The 17,729-nt window shown below is 34.2% G+C and overlaps 3 protein-coding genes across 3 annotated transcripts; 2 read left to right on the top strand and 1 right to left on the bottom strand.

Annotated features, from left to right (window-relative positions):
- The first annotated feature begins 341 nt into the window (after nucleotides 1–341).
- Nucleotides 342–4,644, top strand: LOC114165626 (probable F-box protein At3g61730). Its single transcript, XM_028050203.1, has 9 exons — nucleotides 342–478; nucleotides 585–671; nucleotides 1,392–1,591; nucleotides 1,678–1,722; nucleotides 2,932–3,096; nucleotides 3,217–3,264; nucleotides 3,463–3,633; nucleotides 3,983–4,090; nucleotides 4,270–4,644. Exons 1-9 carry the CDS (start codon nucleotides 342–344, stop codon nucleotides 4,350–4,352), a joined length of 1,044 nt encoding a protein of 347 aa, XP_027906004.1. The 3' UTR covers nucleotides 4,353–4,644.
- Nucleotides 4,645–4,898: 254 nt separating this feature from the next.
- LOC114167283 (putative RING-H2 finger protein ATL21A) lies at nucleotides 4,899–7,623 on the top strand. The gene is made up of 2 exons (XM_028052325.1): nucleotides 4,899–5,605; nucleotides 7,038–7,623. The coding sequence occupies exons 1-2, from the start codon at nucleotides 4,933–4,935 to the stop codon at nucleotides 7,484–7,486; spliced, it is 1,122 nt and encodes a 373-aa protein (XP_027908126.1). The 5' UTR covers nucleotides 4,899–4,932; the 3' UTR covers nucleotides 7,487–7,623.
- LOC114167279 (GDP-Man:Man(3)GlcNAc(2)-PP-Dol alpha-1,2-mannosyltransferase) lies at nucleotides 6,921–16,377 on the bottom strand. The gene is made up of 8 exons (XM_028052320.1): nucleotides 15,966–16,377; nucleotides 15,127–15,413; nucleotides 14,568–14,754; nucleotides 14,189–14,257; nucleotides 13,887–14,080; nucleotides 8,283–8,392; nucleotides 7,629–8,175; nucleotides 6,921–7,482 (listed from the first exon to the last, which is right to left on the bottom strand). Exons 1-7 carry the CDS (start codon nucleotides 16,251–16,253, stop codon nucleotides 7,931–7,933), a joined length of 1,380 nt encoding a protein of 459 aa, XP_027908121.1. The 5' UTR covers nucleotides 16,254–16,377; the 3' UTR covers nucleotides 6,921–7,482; nucleotides 7,629–7,930.
- Between the last annotated feature and the right edge of the window lie 1,352 nt (nucleotides 16,378–17,729).

Here is a 17,729-nt window from a genome sequence, read left to right as displayed (position 1 = left end):
GATTAAAACTAATCAAAAATTTAAATAAGAAATTTAAACACCACAATATAACTAATCTTTTTATTTCCAAAAGTTAACGATTCTAAAAAAAAGAAAATAAAACTAGAAAGTAAATTGATTAAAAAAATATTTTATTATAATAAAGATTCAATTTGTGATATAATTTCTTTTTATGTCATTATTTTGTTTGAAATGGGAGCTTTTGGCGCGCCTATAAGACGAGGGAATTAAGATCATAAAACCGTTGTGTTTCAGTTCAGAGTAGGGAGTGGGCTGTTCCCCGCTTCAGCTTTATAATTTCAGATTGAAAAAAAAGAGCTCCATCAGATTCCTGAAGCAGCATGCGAAAGCGCCTCCAAAATGCTACTTCCTCCGCCGGCGAGATGCAGCCGGAAAAGCGAATCCGCCGGAGCAAAACCATTTGCTCATGCAACTCTCCCCGTCCTCCGTTTCTCTCTGCTCATTCCACTTTCTCCTGGTTCTCTCTCTCTCTATATTTCTGAAAATTCAATTGCAAAATGATTTAAATTTCAATCACTCAGCTTGTATACATGAATTCTGCTTTTTGTGAAGTTCATTTGTAGCTTACTATGCAATTCGGCGTTTATTAGTCACGAATTTGAACTCGATTCGGATTTTCATTTAGATCTGGTTTTTGAACCGTGCTACGGGTGATTATAAATGCTTGCTTGCTTGTTCCGAGACTCGTTTCCTTCGTTTCCTTCTTTTATCAACCAAATGAGACTCGTAAAAGAACTGCTGTGTGATCTATTAATTTATACAGATCTCTGTGTTTGTTTATTATTATTATTTAAGCAAAATGCTTTTGAATGCGATGTTACGGAGTTTTTGAATGTGGATGAACTTCAAATATATGTACGTATATATATAATCGCCCTCTGAATCATGTTTGAAGACGGTTTGGGCATAAGAGGAAACGAGTAAGCTTCATCGGTTGGCAATTTGTGATTTCAATAACTTAGTTCCACGAGTTTCTAAGCTCTACATACATAAAATTGAGACAGACGTTCATTTTCAATTTAAAAATTCTGAACACCTTAGTCTCTTCGGACGCCCTTTTACCTTCTGAAGTGTATTTGGTTTCTCTGAGCTTCTTAAATAGAAAACGTTAAAACTATTAACAATATGAGATCGTCTTTATTTGGCTTTAACTAATACAGATTAATGGAGGCTCTCTGTTTTTTCTTTCCAATTTGTAATTAAAAAATGCTGAAAAGTTTGAGAGCTCGTTAACTGTAGATTCTATATGCATATAGGAAAGCTTAATCCTTAAGTGAAATTTGGAATCTCTGTTTTTATTTCTAGTGCTTTGGTTAGTTAATGTTTCTATTTTTGTCTGAACACCGTATTTGTGAACGTTGAACGAGAAGGTTCGAAGAAGACATTTGGACAGAGATTGCTAAATTTCTGGATGGAAAATCTCTGGTGATGCTGGCAGCCACAAGCCGATGGTTCCAGCGTGTTATTATGGAGGACGGTATATGGAGGTTCGTGTGCCTGCGTGATCTTCAGGTCCCACCTCCGGAACGCGTGGCATTCAGGTGGTGCAAGCTGTACACGTCAGCATTTGGTAAGGCCTCTCCATTCTTCTTCAATATTCAATCAATCCAGTAGTAGCATGGTTCCACTAAATTCGATTTTAAAATATAATTTCAGATGGAAGCCACTCCTACATGTTCCGTCAAAAAGAGAAACACATCGGTGAGTTGGTCCTTTGGTAGCCACACTTAGTTCCTGGTCCATCCTAATTTTCCGTTTTACATCTTTTAAACAACGAAATTAGAATTTTGAATTTTCTTAACTGGGTAGTAAACTCTCATTCATAAAAGTAAAAAATCAAAAGACATATAATGGATTTGACCATTATTTAGTCTTTTCTTTAATAAGTAATTTCTATAATACAGTATTTTTTATAATTTTTTAAATATATATAATACAGTAACTTTTATGAAATTAAAAATATTAATTAATTTTCTTAATTTGTCTAACAAAACCACGCACGTTAATTTGAAATAAAAAAAAGTTGTTGTTTAAGTGGAGTAAGTCATATTTCTCTAATTAAATACCTTTTGGAAACTTTCCAGTGTTTTAAATGTTAAAATTTAAAAAATATGTTAATTTAATTTCTGTATTTGCTACTTTTAAATTAGCGTAATAAATAAATATATATATATATATATATATATGTTTTTTTTTTTATTTATATTAGTGAAATTATGGAAATGCTAACTCTGAATGTATTCTAAAAATCATTTATTCATATTAGATGTAAAAAAACTCCAATTATTTTTATATCAATTTCAATTCTGACAAAACTATATAATTAATCCTTAAATATAATTGACTTTATGGAATTCCTACTATCTTTTAGTAACGACATAAACAGTAACCCCATTCTATTCTTAATAAACGTCAGAGAAACTTTAATTTTACAATAATTTGGAACACAAGATAAGAAGTATGAAAAAAGTATAAAGTACGAACTAAAAAATGTATTTAAAATAAAAATAACATTATTTAAAATTTTAATAGATGCAATTTTTGTCAAAAAAGTTGTAAAATTGTGAAGGGGCGGATCTCATCAAAACCTGGTGAGTAAATAAGGAAAAGTTGATGATATTCCACTTGGAAATATATCTAACTGCATATATTAACGACTTCTAGCACATATTCTTCGTCTTCCGTGCTTCTGCTTGTTACGCTATGACGCGATTTCTTAGTGTATATACCTTTCTAGAATTTACCCAATCACTGACCGAGACTTTCTTAAAGTGCATATATTTTATTTAGGACTAAAGCATAGTCCAATTAACAGAAGATGTGTTACAGGCGCAATATGTGCAGCTTTAATGCCTTAGATTTAGAAAATTATGAATGTTGTAACTTTTTATTTTTATCATGTACCATCAGATTGGATGCGTATCGGCGCCTTTTCTTTTGATTCTTCTGTAGCCGTCCTGGCAGAGAGACTGAGTTTTCCGGGGAAGATAAGGAAAGGAGAAAGCATTGAAAAGTTGTTGCGGTCTCAAGGTTGTTGTGTGCTAGACAATGTTAAATCTGGAGTCTGGATAGCTGGTAACTTCCAAGTTAACTTCTACACTAGGATTTTGAGATTATACTTGAAATGAATATGTCAACATATTATCTCACTTGTGTTTAATTAATTTCATTTGCTTAATGTGGTTAAATTTTCAGACCTACAGCTAGTAAGATGCCCGGTTTGTGACCTCAATACGTGCGACGGTAATTTGAATACAATCCGAAGAGCCCTGCATATCCCTAATCCCTTTGTACTGCAATTGGCTTCTAATTTGGACAAGACAAATAATGCTCCCGTGAATTTACATCACTGATCACCGATCACTGTGTTGTACAGCAAGGATTTGCCATTAAGAGAAGCTAGATTAAACTTAAATTGACAACTTTCTCCCACTTATATAGGAACAATGCAGACGCTAGATGCAAGGCACATAGAACTATTCCTGTGTGAAGGCTACCGAAGTGGGAGGTGGGATTACCAGCTTGTAGGATCTCATGATATAAAAAAACGAGCAGATGGGGCTGCTGGATCCATTTTTGACATTAAACACCTGGGGGATTCATCAACGTCGGGTAAATCTTGATACTTCCGTCGGCTTATTCGGTAACCCTATCAATATTTTTGACAATAAACCTTGGTCTATTGTCAGTGCATAAAGAGATCACCTTCTGTTTGTCACCATAGATCCAGAAACATTTAAAATTGTGCTGTGAGTAGTTTTAGTTACAGATAATCCACAAACGAACTTCAATAACTATATCATATCATGTCTCAGAATGATTCGGGGTTTAGGTTACGAGCATTTATGTAAATTACTTCATGTTCTAAATTTTTTTGTTCCCTACCATTTTATAGAAGACTGTTAATTCGAAACACTAACACATTAAACAATCTGTTTTTGATTTCCACATTGAATGGCAGCGGTGTTTGATTACAAGTCTTGGATTGGAAGAGCAAATGACTGGCAACCCAAGGCCATGATTGCTTTCCATGCCGTAGCTGTGAATACTAATTTACAAGAAAATGAAGGTAAAAAGCTTCTTCATGACAGCTTTCTGCATAAATTACCTGGAAAAACTGGGCAGAATTAAATCCCAGATTTCCTTTTTAGAATTTCCTTATTAATTTCACTGGTCGGTGTAGTAAGTCATTTTCACGTCTTTGCTTTGCTTACATTGTTTTCTTGCTTGTTTTTCCGATACATGCAGGTCTTCATGTGAAATACCATGCTATGAGGGAAGGGACCAACGGAGAAGTTGTTTCTATTAGAATCTCTCAGCAGCTCCTGTGATTCATCTCCAACCTGTCTTTGAGAGGGGCAGGGTTGTTGGGTAGTTATTTTCTAGCTTTTAAAATGTCTTCTCGGCATTATTATACAAGTCTACGCTCTAGGACCCGGAAACAATTATTCTATTATCCATTAATTTCCACATGTATCTCTGGTTTAAGCATTGAAAGATAATGACAAATAATATTCCCGAATGGAATGTCGCAAATTGGTGATGACCAAACATTATTTTGTATGGAAGTATAGAAAGTATTCTCTAGATCTTCATCCATCTGCTTCCATAAAACAGAATGATTTGTGCAGTGTGCTGGAAACAAACTAACGAAATCCGAATAACTCAGGATTTTAAATAATCTCCCCCACAATGGCTAATGTGACAAGAACAGGAATTATATTATAATGTTCTTGAGTCATACCTTCTTTACATCTCTGTTAGTTTATTACACTATATCAATATATAATGCAAAATGATTTTCAAATGTTGCTTTTAAATTTGTATAGACTTTAATATTAAAATACGGTTTCTTCTTCTTATAACCTGGTTCGTTCCTTTCCTACCGCAGACTTTGACATCTGAAAAATAATGGGCATCTTGGAAATCCTTTTTCTCTCCTTCATCTTTCCTGTCATATATGCCTCAAGTGACTGCCAATTTTCTTTTTGTGGCAGCAATAACATCATTATTCGTTTCCCCTTTCAACGAGAAGATGAGCAAAATCCTTATTGTGGGTATCCTGGTTTCAACTTAATTTGCACGAATAATAGCAAAACAGTGCTAAAACTTCCTTACTCTGGAGTATTCTACGTGCGCAACATTAACTACCTCGCACAAAAGATACAAGTCTACGACCCTGACGATTGCCTCCCCAAACGTCTTCTGAGCCTCAATGTCTCAGACTCTCCTTTTATTCACACTTTTACTCGTAACTACACCTTCTTAAGCTGCCCATTTCAGAACGCAGGATCACAATTCATTCCCATTGACTGTCTCAGTAATTCCACACATTTTGTATCAGCTGTCCCTTCACTGAATTTGCCTAATCCATTACCAGCATCTTGCTATGTTATTACAAGTCTTTTTGTCCCAGTTGCAGGGCCAGAGCAGCAGTATGATGGTAATTTCAAAGGTGAGTTTAGTCAAGATCTTGTATTAACATGGGATAGACCTGACTGCAGATATTGTGAATCACAAGACCAATTGTGTGGGTTTGATCGAAACAACAACAAACAACTCTTATGTTTCTCTTACCAAACAGGTAAGTAAGTATCTTCTACATGGATTTACATCTAGATGACCTAACATTACAAAGAACTAAGAGAAATAACTTAAGTGATATTATCACCGGAGCTCTATCTATCATAGTTGGTCACATGTTGAAGTTACTGGGAAAAAAGATATTGGTCAATGGTTTTACGTGGTATTCACGATATGTGCGTAGTTTTTGTTTTGTTTACCTTTTATTTAGTTGACTTCATTATTTGATCTAGCATGCTGGCATTAAATTAAAACCAATTCAAATAATGCTTTTTTTAGAGAAATGCAAGGCAAGTGTAATGTGCACATTTGTATATGACAATTCTTTTTTTTTTTCAATTATTACTTTGTACTCATTAGATTTCAGAGTAAAATAAAAACAAATCCATTCATTGTTTCACGTTATATATATATATTATGTGTGTGTATATTTTACTTCTTGAACTTTAACCATACACCAAATTCCTGAAACATTAGTTTTGGTGACTAAAAATCTATTTCACATTAATTCGTGAATTCTTAAAACCCAATTCAGTGTTAATATAATGTTAATACATTAAGTTAGTTCTCAATTTATGTTGATGACATGACTTACAGGTGACGTACAATAAAGGGCGCTAGCTAGTTTGCTTAAACTTTAGTTTACCTTTGATTACTAGTTTAACAAACGTTTCGTATTTTGTGTTTTAAAACTTCTTCAAAAATTTATCTAGTTTGGGAAATATTTTCTTATTGCTATAATGATGTTGTCCATTTTCTTTGTTGTTTTTTAATTTTGAAAAAAATTTATAAAAAGTACCTTTACATATATCTAAATTAGTAAATCAAAGTGAAAATAGAATAATATTTCAATTCTTTGAGAAATATAAATAAAATATTTTCTTAAACAACACGAATTTAAAATTTTCCTTCACTGGAGCTGTGAAATTAGCTTACATTTGACATATATACATGCTGGATTGGTGATGGCTCTTCCAAGAATTTGCTTTCCTTGTTCTTCAACAGAACGTGAACTTATCTGTATAAAAACACCATAACCTTGGTCATTGGAAGTCGTAAATATACATCAAATATTCTATGTCAATCCATTAACCAAATACACCCTCTGACTTGGAGATAACTTGATTGAATCAGAAACAATATCAAGTAAAATTCTTCGAGTCAAAACAAAACTAACATTTCAAGGATCTGGTAATGAGTTTTAACAGTCTAAAGAATAATGTGAATTTAGTTACCTAAATCTGTGGGGTTCAAATTGAATAGGGTTTTGTTCTAGGTTATGATATCAAAAGCCAGATTAAAAGTTAGCCCAACTCTTAGAACAAAGATCTCTCTCTATTAATCGATTTTCTGTTCCTTTGTGTTCCCATTTTCAGATACCATTCTACAAAAGACCACCTTATACACTGTTTTCTTTCTGTCTTAATGTTCAGGTCCATCACAACAAGGAATCCAAATATTCAGAATCATCACATTGTGCATTGCTGGACCAGCAGCAATCTTTGCAATTTTGATGGCATGTTGCGTGTGCTACAAGGACAGAATAGCCAACATTCGTAACATTGCTATTGCAAGGTCTGCACCAGCCACAATATTACCAGCACCACAGATTGCTGCAACGGGTTTGGACGAGTCCACCATTGAGTCCTACGAGAAGGTAGTGCTTGGAGAGAGTAGAAGAGTCCCTGGACCCAACGGTGGTTGCTGTTGGATATGCTTATCAGAGTACAACAGCAAAGAGACAATACGATGCATTCCAGAATGCGAACACTGCTTCCATGCAGATTGCATAGACGAGTGGCTTCGCATCAATACCACATGCCCAGTTTGTCGAAACACTCCCTCTCCTTCTCCTCTTCATGTTACCTCCATTAACCCCTAAATCATCACCAAAGATTTTCTCTCGCAGATTAATCACATTCTTAGCAACACCAATGTTATAGCAACACTATCATATATGTATACACTGGTAATTTGTGAGAATTTAAAATACAGTAATAATTTTTCTGAAAAGCATAACTCACCAGGGAAATTGCCTCATCATCTCAAACTATGTAGTAGACTTGGTTAGAGGCAGGTTGAAATGTAGGAGCTTTGTTTGCAATTATATATATATTAAAGAAAAAAATGAAATAGTTACTTTTAAGATCTAAATCTTCACCTTTCAATAGTCCTCTGTACAAGTGAATAATCTACTATTTGGTACAAAGAGCAAGAGATACCATATAGTAAGAAAGGACAAAGTAACAAAAGTTTAACTATTTCCGTAACAAAATTCTTGGTGTATATTCTCATGTTACAGTCATGCTAATTTGATGCTAGAACATCACCTAGAAACATGAGACAGGATAGAACGCACTGCAGCTTTGAAGTCATCATAAAACCTCTGCTCAGAAAATCTCCTTGCCCTTCTCCTTGCAGCTGCAGCCACCTTAAGTCTCTCTGTCTCCGACATTGTTACTGTCCTCACAATGGCGTCTGCATATTCTTCAACAGTGCAGGCAAGAAATCCTGTTTGCTGTCCATCTTCATCTAGCACAATGTCCATTTTTGGGCCAGCAGAATTATGAGCTGACAAGCAAATATTGCAAGAATAATTAATGCATGCAAGAGATGCTAATATAGACAAAAATAAAAAAGACACATTTACAAAAGGGTGCAATTGCACGTAAGCCTACCAATTGGGATAGCACCGGCGGCCATGTATTCTACAACACTAATGCCAAAATGCTCATCTGTCATTGAATGAATCCCAGCAACAGCACCCCCTAAAAGTCCCACCAAATCTCTGTAGGTTGTTGAGGCAAACAGCATTTAAAGTTTAGGTTCTGAAATTACAAATATAATCTAAACAATTGATAGACAACTAAAAAATGAATTCATGTGATAAAAATGATGAACTCATTTCAGTGAAAGAATTGTTAGTCATTAATCCAGAGTTCTTGGCTAATTCAAAACCCAATTACCGATCCATGCAACCAACCTCTTAAGGTGGTTTCCAAGCAACATCACATGCATCTCAACCCTGTTGAAAGGCTCACTAACACCTATGCACAAAGGATTATTTTCCAAACTGCTTATTTTGTACAAAAGCAACTGAAATCTCTTACAAGGAAAGCCTTTGCAGCCCTATCAACTTGGTAATTGGCCGATAAAAAAAAAAGCCAACTTGGCCATTGATCTTGATGATTGAAAGAATGCACTTTAAAGGAGCCACGTGACCACGTCTAACCATAAGAAGTTCAAGAGAAGTACCAAAAATATGAATGAAACATATACTAATTGTGAGGCTTTAGTTAATCAAAATTAATATTGTTGAGAATAAAGAAAATAGGATTGAGATTAATCTCCCTTGTGTATAAACCACACATAGTGTAATCTATTTATAATAGAGAGAGGTACAAGTAAAAAGAGTAACTGAAAATAAAAAGATTAAATAGAAGATATTGTTTGATATTGTGATTATCAATATCTAACAATATTTTAATAATATCAAACAATATCTAACACTCCCCCTCAAGTTGGAGCATACAAATCGTATGTGCCAAGCTTGTTACAAATATAATCAATTCTAGACCCCCGTAAAGACTTAGTAAAAATGTCTGCTAACTGATCACTTGAGTTAACAAACTCAGTTTTGATGTCTCCAGACATAACCTTTTCCCGAACGAAATGACAATCAATCTCAATAGGATTAGAGCTAATATGAAGAGTAGCCTGATTGTCACACACAAGTGTCATTTGAGTAACATCTCCAAATTGTAACTCTTGAAGCAATTGCTTAAGCCAAACAAGTTCACAGGCAGCTAAGGCCATAGCTCTATATTCTGCTTCTGCACTGGATCTTGCTACAACACTCTGTTTCTTACTTTTCCACGAGATCAAGTTACCACCAATGGAGACACAATACCCAGATGTAGATCTTCTATCATAAGGAGATCCTGCCCAATCAACATCTGAATAGCAAACAACTCTTGTATGGTTATTAGAACCATATAACAATCCTTTTCCAGGAGATTTTTTAATATACTTCAAGATGCGAATGACTGCATTCCAATGATCTTCACATGGAGAATTAAGAAATTGGCTTACCACACTGACTGCAAAGGAAATGTCAGGACAAGTAACGGTAAGATAATTCAATTTTGGGTTAAATATGTTTTTGGTCCCTCAAGTTTCAGCGAAATTTGGAATTAGTCCCTCATCAAAACTTTTGACCAATTTAGTCCTTCATCTTTCAAAATGCATGAATCTAGTCCTTTTAACCAAATTTTGTTAAGTTTATTTGACGTTTCAAGCACATTTCATGATAGTATTTAAATTATTTACACTGTTTGACACATTTTTGCTTCAATGTTAACTTAAATACTATCATAAAATGTGCTTGAAACGTCACATAAACTTAACAAAATTTGGTTAAAAGGACTAAATTCACGCATTTTGAAAGATGAAGGACTAAATTGGTATAAAGTTTTGATGAGGGACTAATTCCAAAATTCACTAAAACTTGAGGGACCAAAAACATATTTAACCCTTCAATTTTCCAACCAATCGTCTATACTGCTCAAGATCAGACTTTGAACTCATCAACCCAGTTTCCTCCAGAATATCCATGGCATACTTTCTCTGAGATATAACAATACCATCATTAGACTGTGCCACCTCAATACCCAAGAAATATCTGAGTTTGCCAAGATCTTTGGTCTGAAAATGGTGACAGATATGTTGTTTCAACTGAGAGATGCCATGGTTGTTACTCCCTGTAAGAACGATGTCATCAACATATACTATCAAGTAAACACATCCAGCACTCGAGTGTTGATAAAAGACAGAATGATCTACTTTACACCGAGTCATACCAAATTGCTGAACAACATTGCTAAACTTTCCAAACCAAGCCCTAGGAGATTGTTTTAGACCATATAGGGATTTGCGAAGACGACATACCATCCCTGAAGACTCCCCCTGAGCAACAAATCCAGGGGGTTGCTCCATATAAATTTCTTCTTGCAAATCACCATTGAGGAAAACATTTTTAACATCTAGTTGATAAAGAGGCCATTGTTGAAGAGCAGCCATGGCGATAAATAAACGAACAGAAGCCATCTTTGCCACGGGAGAAAAAGTATCTCCATAATCCAATCCAAAAATTTGATTATAACCTTTGGCCACAAGACGAGCTTTGAGGCGATCAATAGTACCATCAGGTCCAACTTTGATAGCAAACACCCACCTGCAACCAACAACAGATTTCCCAGACGGCAACGGGACTAGTTCCCAAGTTCCATTGTTATGAAGAACACTTAATTCATCTGCCATGGCCTGACGCCAACCAGGATGGGCTAAAGCGTCACAGACAGTTTTTGGAATGGTCACAGAAGAAAGAGAGGAAAGACATGTATAAAAAGGTAATGACAACCGATGATAACTCAAAGCAATATAATGGGGAAAGGGATTACGGGTAGAACGCATACCTTTTCGAAGGGCAATGGGAAGGTCAGACTCATGCGTCAGAGCCGGAGGAGACAAAGTAGTTGGCACTGGAGTGGAGTCACATGGTGGTGGTTGTGATCGATTACGGCGACTATAAACCTGAAGAGGTGGTGGAGGAGCAGGTGACTGTGGAGCAGGAACCGAGGGTGAAGACACAGTAAGAGGGTCACAAACAATAGGAACATTAAAGGTATTAGAAGAGTTGTCAGGATTGGATGGAGTCAAAGGTGAAGATTGACTCTTAAAATAAAGGGAGAACTCATTAAAGGTGACATCTGCAGACACAAAATAACGGTTAAGAAAAGGAGAAAAACATTTGTATCCTCTTTGTGATCTTGTAAACCCTAAGAAAACACACTTATGTGATCTAGGAGAAAGCTTGTCAAGACCAGGACTAAAATTATGAACAAAACATGTAGACCCGAAAACTCTTAAAGGTAAGGGATGAAGAGGTTCATGAGGAAATAAAATGGAATGAGGTATGTTATTCTTTAAAACCGAAGAAGGCATACGATTAATGAGATAACAGGCAGTAAGAATGACATCACCCCAGAAATGTTCAAGAACCTCGCCATAAATTAAAAGAGTGCGAGTGGTTTCCATAAGATGTCTATTTTTACGTTCAGCTACACCATTTTGTTGAGAGGTATAAGCACAAGAAGTTTGATGCAGAATGCCGTAAAAAGCCATAAATTGTTTGAAAGAATGAGAAAGATATTCACGGCCATTATCACTACGCAAAACTCTAATAGAAACACCGAACTGAGTTTTAAATTCATTAAAAAAAGATTGAAAGATATGAAATAATTCCGAACGATGTTTCATTAAAAATAACCAAGTGCATCTGGAATAATCATCAATGAAAGTAACAAAGTATTGAAAACCTAAAGTAGACTTAACGCGGCTAGAACCCCAAATGTCAGAGTGAACCAAGGCAAAAGGGGACGAAGCATCACGTGACACTACGAGGAAAAGAAGTACAAGTATGCTTGCCTAATTGACACGACTTACAATCCAAACGAGACAACTTGGACAAGGCAGAGACAAGCTGTTGTAACTTGGCAAGGCTTGGATGACCTAACTGAGCATGAATAAGAGAGGGAGACTCCATAACTGCACCAACATGTGTAGAGGGACGGAGATAATAAAGACCACGAGTACTCATTTTCTGCCCTTTTCTGTACCGCTGTTATTCTTAACAGGACACGCTTTACCTGGCCCACACTGTCAGGAAGACTTTCGATACTAAGACCATATTGCACTCGTCTGAGCCGGTTTTAACCTGGCTCTGATACCATGTTGAGAATAAAGAAAATAGGATTGAAATTAATCTCCCTTGTGTATAAACCACACATAGGGTAATCTATTTATAATAGAGAGAGGTACAATTAAAAAGAATAACTGAAAATAAAAAGATTAAATAAAAGATATTGTTTGATATTGTGATTATCAATATCTAACAATATCTTAATAATATCAAACAATATCTAACAAATATATTAAAGAATAATGCCGCGTTTGACTTTGAAACAAGACATTGGATTGATTGATAAAGTTAATTCCAAGTTTCAAATCTTCTACAATATGAAACATGATGTCAACTGTTAAGTAAAATCCAAACAAATATAATGTTTTTCACTTTGCAAGAAAAGGGTAAAGGTTAACCAAGTGTAACATCATGGTAGTTAAAAAACAAAAAATAAATTACGCTAACCATCCATGAGGGTTCGTAAAACTACAAAAAAACTTCACAAGTCTATCTCGTAAGAATAATCTAGTCTAAGATACAAAATTAGTTCCTTAAATTGTGCAATACCCTACAACAATGGTTTTATAAAGACTTATCCATACTACTTCAAAAATTTAGATTAAGGATTCTAACTTGCTTTTAGAAATTAACATATTGATCACATGCCAACTCCTCTCCAAAATAACTAATGACAAAACAATAGCCATATAGATAAATACAATCATATACATTAAGTTTCCAGTAATGATGCATAAGTAGGCTGGATTTTATATTGCTAAAATGTAGATGAACAAATGTGGCAGATAACATGGTTAAAAACAATATTATTTCTAAGAACGTTGACAAAATATACTAAACCAAACTTAGATCAAACTTTCTGTTTTTCACGTAATTGATCTTCTATTTCCTTGGCTTGAATGCAATATCTCTCCTTCCTCGGCATTCAGCCCAACTTATTGGACTTTTCTCAGGACAAAGCTCAATAAAAAAGGTTAACTTTTATAGAGCTTTTGTAGAAGCTAATTACAGAAACTTTTACTTTCAAGGAGAAATAACGGTTAAAAAAGCTGTGACCACTCATGGATTTCTGTGATGTTCAAGTGGGAATTGGGAAACTGTGACATTTCCTTACTCTTTATTATAAATACCACAGCCTTGTAAATTGAAGAAATAGGGGTAGGGTAGCTAGTGCTGTGGTTTAGGAATTTTTATTATGGATTTAAAATAAGTGTTTGGTTAATCAAAACGGTTAAGGCACCTAGGCATTGGCTATTAATTAAGTTTTGGAACTTTAAACATAAGCCTGAAATTGGGATTTAGGAAAAGAAAAACCAAGGGCAATCAAGAACCCCAGTTTCCCAATGTCAGAATTTGCACTGAACGCTAGCTGGACTGATAATTACCATATACCATCAACTAAAGAATAAAAGGTATGAATTGTACAAAATATAACTTTTTTAAATAGTTCATACTGCAGAGAAAATGTTTCTTATGGTCATCAAAAGGAGGGAGGAAAGATGGAAAATCCACTGGGACTAACCTGTATGTCACATTCTTGTGAAATTCCACTTGTTCACTAATATTCAGCTCAATTGCTTTCTTTTTTAACATTTGAAGTCTGTCATCATCTGATTTATTTCTACAGCTACCCACAATTTGGAACTTAGGTTTTGGCAAGGTAGGATCTAATCTCTTAATGGCAGCTGAAAAAGCCTCAAGTTGGAGAGTGTGTGCCTACATTGAATGAAAAAAATGTCAAATTGGTTTAACCAACAAAGGCTCAAACGAGCCACATAAAAAAGTTGTACCTTTTGTTCACAAGATTGATAGGAATATGCCCACCTTCTCCGGTCGAAATTGTGCAACAGATATTATTATAGGAATTTCCGTTGATCGTTCCAAGGGAAGTACCTGTTTATATTGCTAACCTGTTAGAATTCACTACACCAGTCATAAGCAAACTATGTAAACCAAAACAAAAACACACACACACACACATAGTATCATCACATTGAGACTTCACATTCTCGAATTTTAAACATTTGTTAAACATACATACTACACCGGGAGGAAACATAGAAGAAACAGACCATAAGAGACTTCAATGCAACAAAGTAACAAACAATATGGGAAAGCTATCAACCCAACCAAAACAAAAATGCAAAACATTAACCAGACAATATAATAACGTTTCTAGGACTATAAATAACAAATTGCAAACCTGGAGTCCTGAAGTATCACAAGGAGGATATACTCGCTTAATACGATCTGGAACTCTCCAAAGACTTTCAATATGGGATTTGGTCCAAGATGAATTGACCATAGCCAGGTGTGCACATGATCCTACAATCCCATACAACCAGCTGAAGAATGTATAATAGACTATTTTGCATCTTGACAGCCAAACACTGCAACAAAAAGAAAAGAACTGTTAAATTCCTCAAAACATGAAATAGACAAAATAGAGTGTGAATTTAGTGCAAATTACAGCATAGAAGGGCACATGCACTAAAGGGTAAGGAAGGAGAAACATGCAAAAGGTGAACTTTCACATGAAAAGACTTCAACTTTACCAATTTCTACACCAAAATACTTTTAGAAAGATTGATTCCCTTCTACTCTTACGCTCAAAACAATTGGATAGGGTATAATATTCAAATTTAAGTAAAATTGAAACTATGGAATTGATACCATTTAACAAGTGAGGAAAATTTGCGAAATATGACTAGGCAATAAGAGGCAAAAAAATGTACAAATCCCATAGTTAGAAGAAATCAAACCTCTTGGTAATTAAGGCATCATTATTATACATCAAGCTGCGATCACGAACACGAGATAGCATGTCTGAACTGATAGTAGGATAATGTGTATAGCAAATAACTTTACATCCAAACAACCGGGCAAGTGGATATGTAAAAGCATATCCACTTGTGTCAAAGTAATATAAAGGAGTAAACTTGGACAAAGCCTCCCAAGCAAGATACATAGAACCCAGACTTTGACCAATCATTGTAAAGTGCGGATAAGTGGTTTCTTCGATCCACTTCCTCTTGTACAAATGAATCACCTGAAAATAGGACAACAAGCAGATAGGTTTAAGCTTTTAAGCAAATCAAGAATATTCTTGCACAATTGGTGCCAAAATAATTGCTTCTTACCATTAAAACAATATTTGATTACTTTATATAATCATTAATTATCTTATTCCATGGCTAAATCATCCCTCATTCCCTCCTTCCTATCATCTACTCAACCTGCTAAGCAAGCAATGCCATGTTTTACTACCTCACTTCCGACTAAAAATTAGATCCTAATCATTCTTTAGCAGAAAACAAAATACATTTAATTCATGAGTTATGAGAGCACTAATAACTGAACCCATAAGAGGAGTAACTAACAGATAAACAACAACCACGAGTTGACTAATATTCTTACACTAAAAACACTTACGAACCCAGAAAAGCATTCTATATTATTCCATTCTTTCATCGTTACTACAATTGAAAAACCTACTTCAAATAATACAAAGACACGACGAAAGCAAAAGATGAGAAAAGCCCCACAATCCAAAATCACAAAAGAAGAATAACCCAGATAAGAGAATAAGAAAAGAAGGTACCTTTGGAGGAGAGAGGAGCGTGACCCCAAAGCGATCTAGGGCTCGAGCCATCAGCGACTGAGGGGTGGCGTCATGATCTCCGGTGTAGATACAGCAGTCAAGGTCAGGGATCTCATCTTGGATGCCTCTGACGGCGCACCAGAGCACCCTCTCCCCACCGCCGCCGTCGTTAGTATACGGATGAAAGAATCCGACGGCTCTGTTCCTCCGCCGCCTGCCGTTGACTGGAACAATGCAGAATCCAAAAAGTATGGCCGTGATGAGCGCAACGATGATCATCGTCAACATCAATTCGCCTAGTCTCAGTGGCAGATGTTTAAAGCTTCTTCATAATTGTTCAACAAATTGGACGAGTAATTCAACTTTTTTGTTCCTCTTCGAAGGTTTAGACAAAAGAAAGAAAAGTAAGGTTTAAATACCTTTTTCTTTGTTTTAAATGTTTTTATTTTTACTCAATATTTAAAATCATCCTTATTCTGCAATTTGTATTTTATTTGTTTTTTTCAGTTATGCCGTTTAAATGTGTAATGAAATAATATGTAGAGTACACGTGACATATCAAATGCAACATAATACAATTACAGATATAATATTTTGTTAACGACTTAAACAACATCATAGAAAATAACTCAACAAAATACAAAATGCGAAAATGAGGTATTTAAAGCGGAAAAGTAATTAGCAAATAGAGGCAATAGACTCATTTTCAGTAGATAGGTCCTTCGTCTCGGTATAGTTTTTTTCCTGCACTCCAATCAAAAATATTCTCATTTTAACTCTTTTAGATGGTAATTTAAAAATAAAAAATAACTTTTAATTATATTATTCAGAAGTTAAAATTAATTTTTAGATTATACAATTTTGAAAATAAAATTTTTCTTTAAAAGAAAATTTTCAGATAAATCCACTGAACAAAAAATGATTAATTTCTAAATTTTTGAATACCACGATCTAAAATTTATTTTTGTCTTCAAATTACACAGTTCAAAAATGGCAAAAAGAAAATCATATAGATTCAGGCAAAAAAACAAAAGAAATGCAACAAAATACTGCCTGACAGATTTTAAACATAGATAAGTTGCAGTTGACCTGTCCTCACGACTCATTATCGATTCAACTTATTAAATTAGAAAGTTAGAGAGTACTGTTGCGAATCTGAACTTTGACTAATAGTTATGTTTTAATCGATTTGAGTGTTATTAAATTATATAATTGAGTTTATCTTATTTCCTAGAAACTATATGAATAGAATGAGTACTACTTTTGTTTGGAAATTTTTTTTTTCAAAAGAATAATGATATTATTATTTTTTATTTTATTATAACTAAATATAATTAATTTTGTTAAATAACATATATAAATTTTGTAATATTTTAAGTTACATAAAATAAAGAGAAATATAAATAAAAAGATAAAGATTTTTTTTTAACAAATTTTATCATAATTTACTGTATCAAATGTTAGTATAGATATAGTAATAATTTTTTACTTGATTATATATCACAATATTTACTGTATAGGTGGAAGTATTAGTTTAACACATCTGTCATCATTCAATCACTATCCTCTTGTCTGTATACACATTTTCAAATTCATCCAATTTATATGAAATTTATATTGAAGTAAAATATATATAAAAAATATTAAAATTAATAATACAATCATATTTATAAAAAGTAAAATAAGAATTTATAAAATAACTCATCTATTATAAAGAAAACTTAGGATACTATTTATATTTTAATATCACGTATATATTAAAAA

The sequence above is a fragment of the Vigna unguiculata genome, chromosome 10, assembly GCF_004118075.2.
Source record: "Vigna unguiculata cultivar IT97K-499-35 chromosome 10, ASM411807v1, whole genome shotgun sequence".
Taxonomy (NCBI): Eukaryota; Viridiplantae; Streptophyta; class Magnoliopsida; order Fabales; family Fabaceae; genus Vigna; species Vigna unguiculata.
Note: the sequence above shows the minus strand (reverse complement) of the source record. Positions and strands in the feature narration are given on the sequence as shown.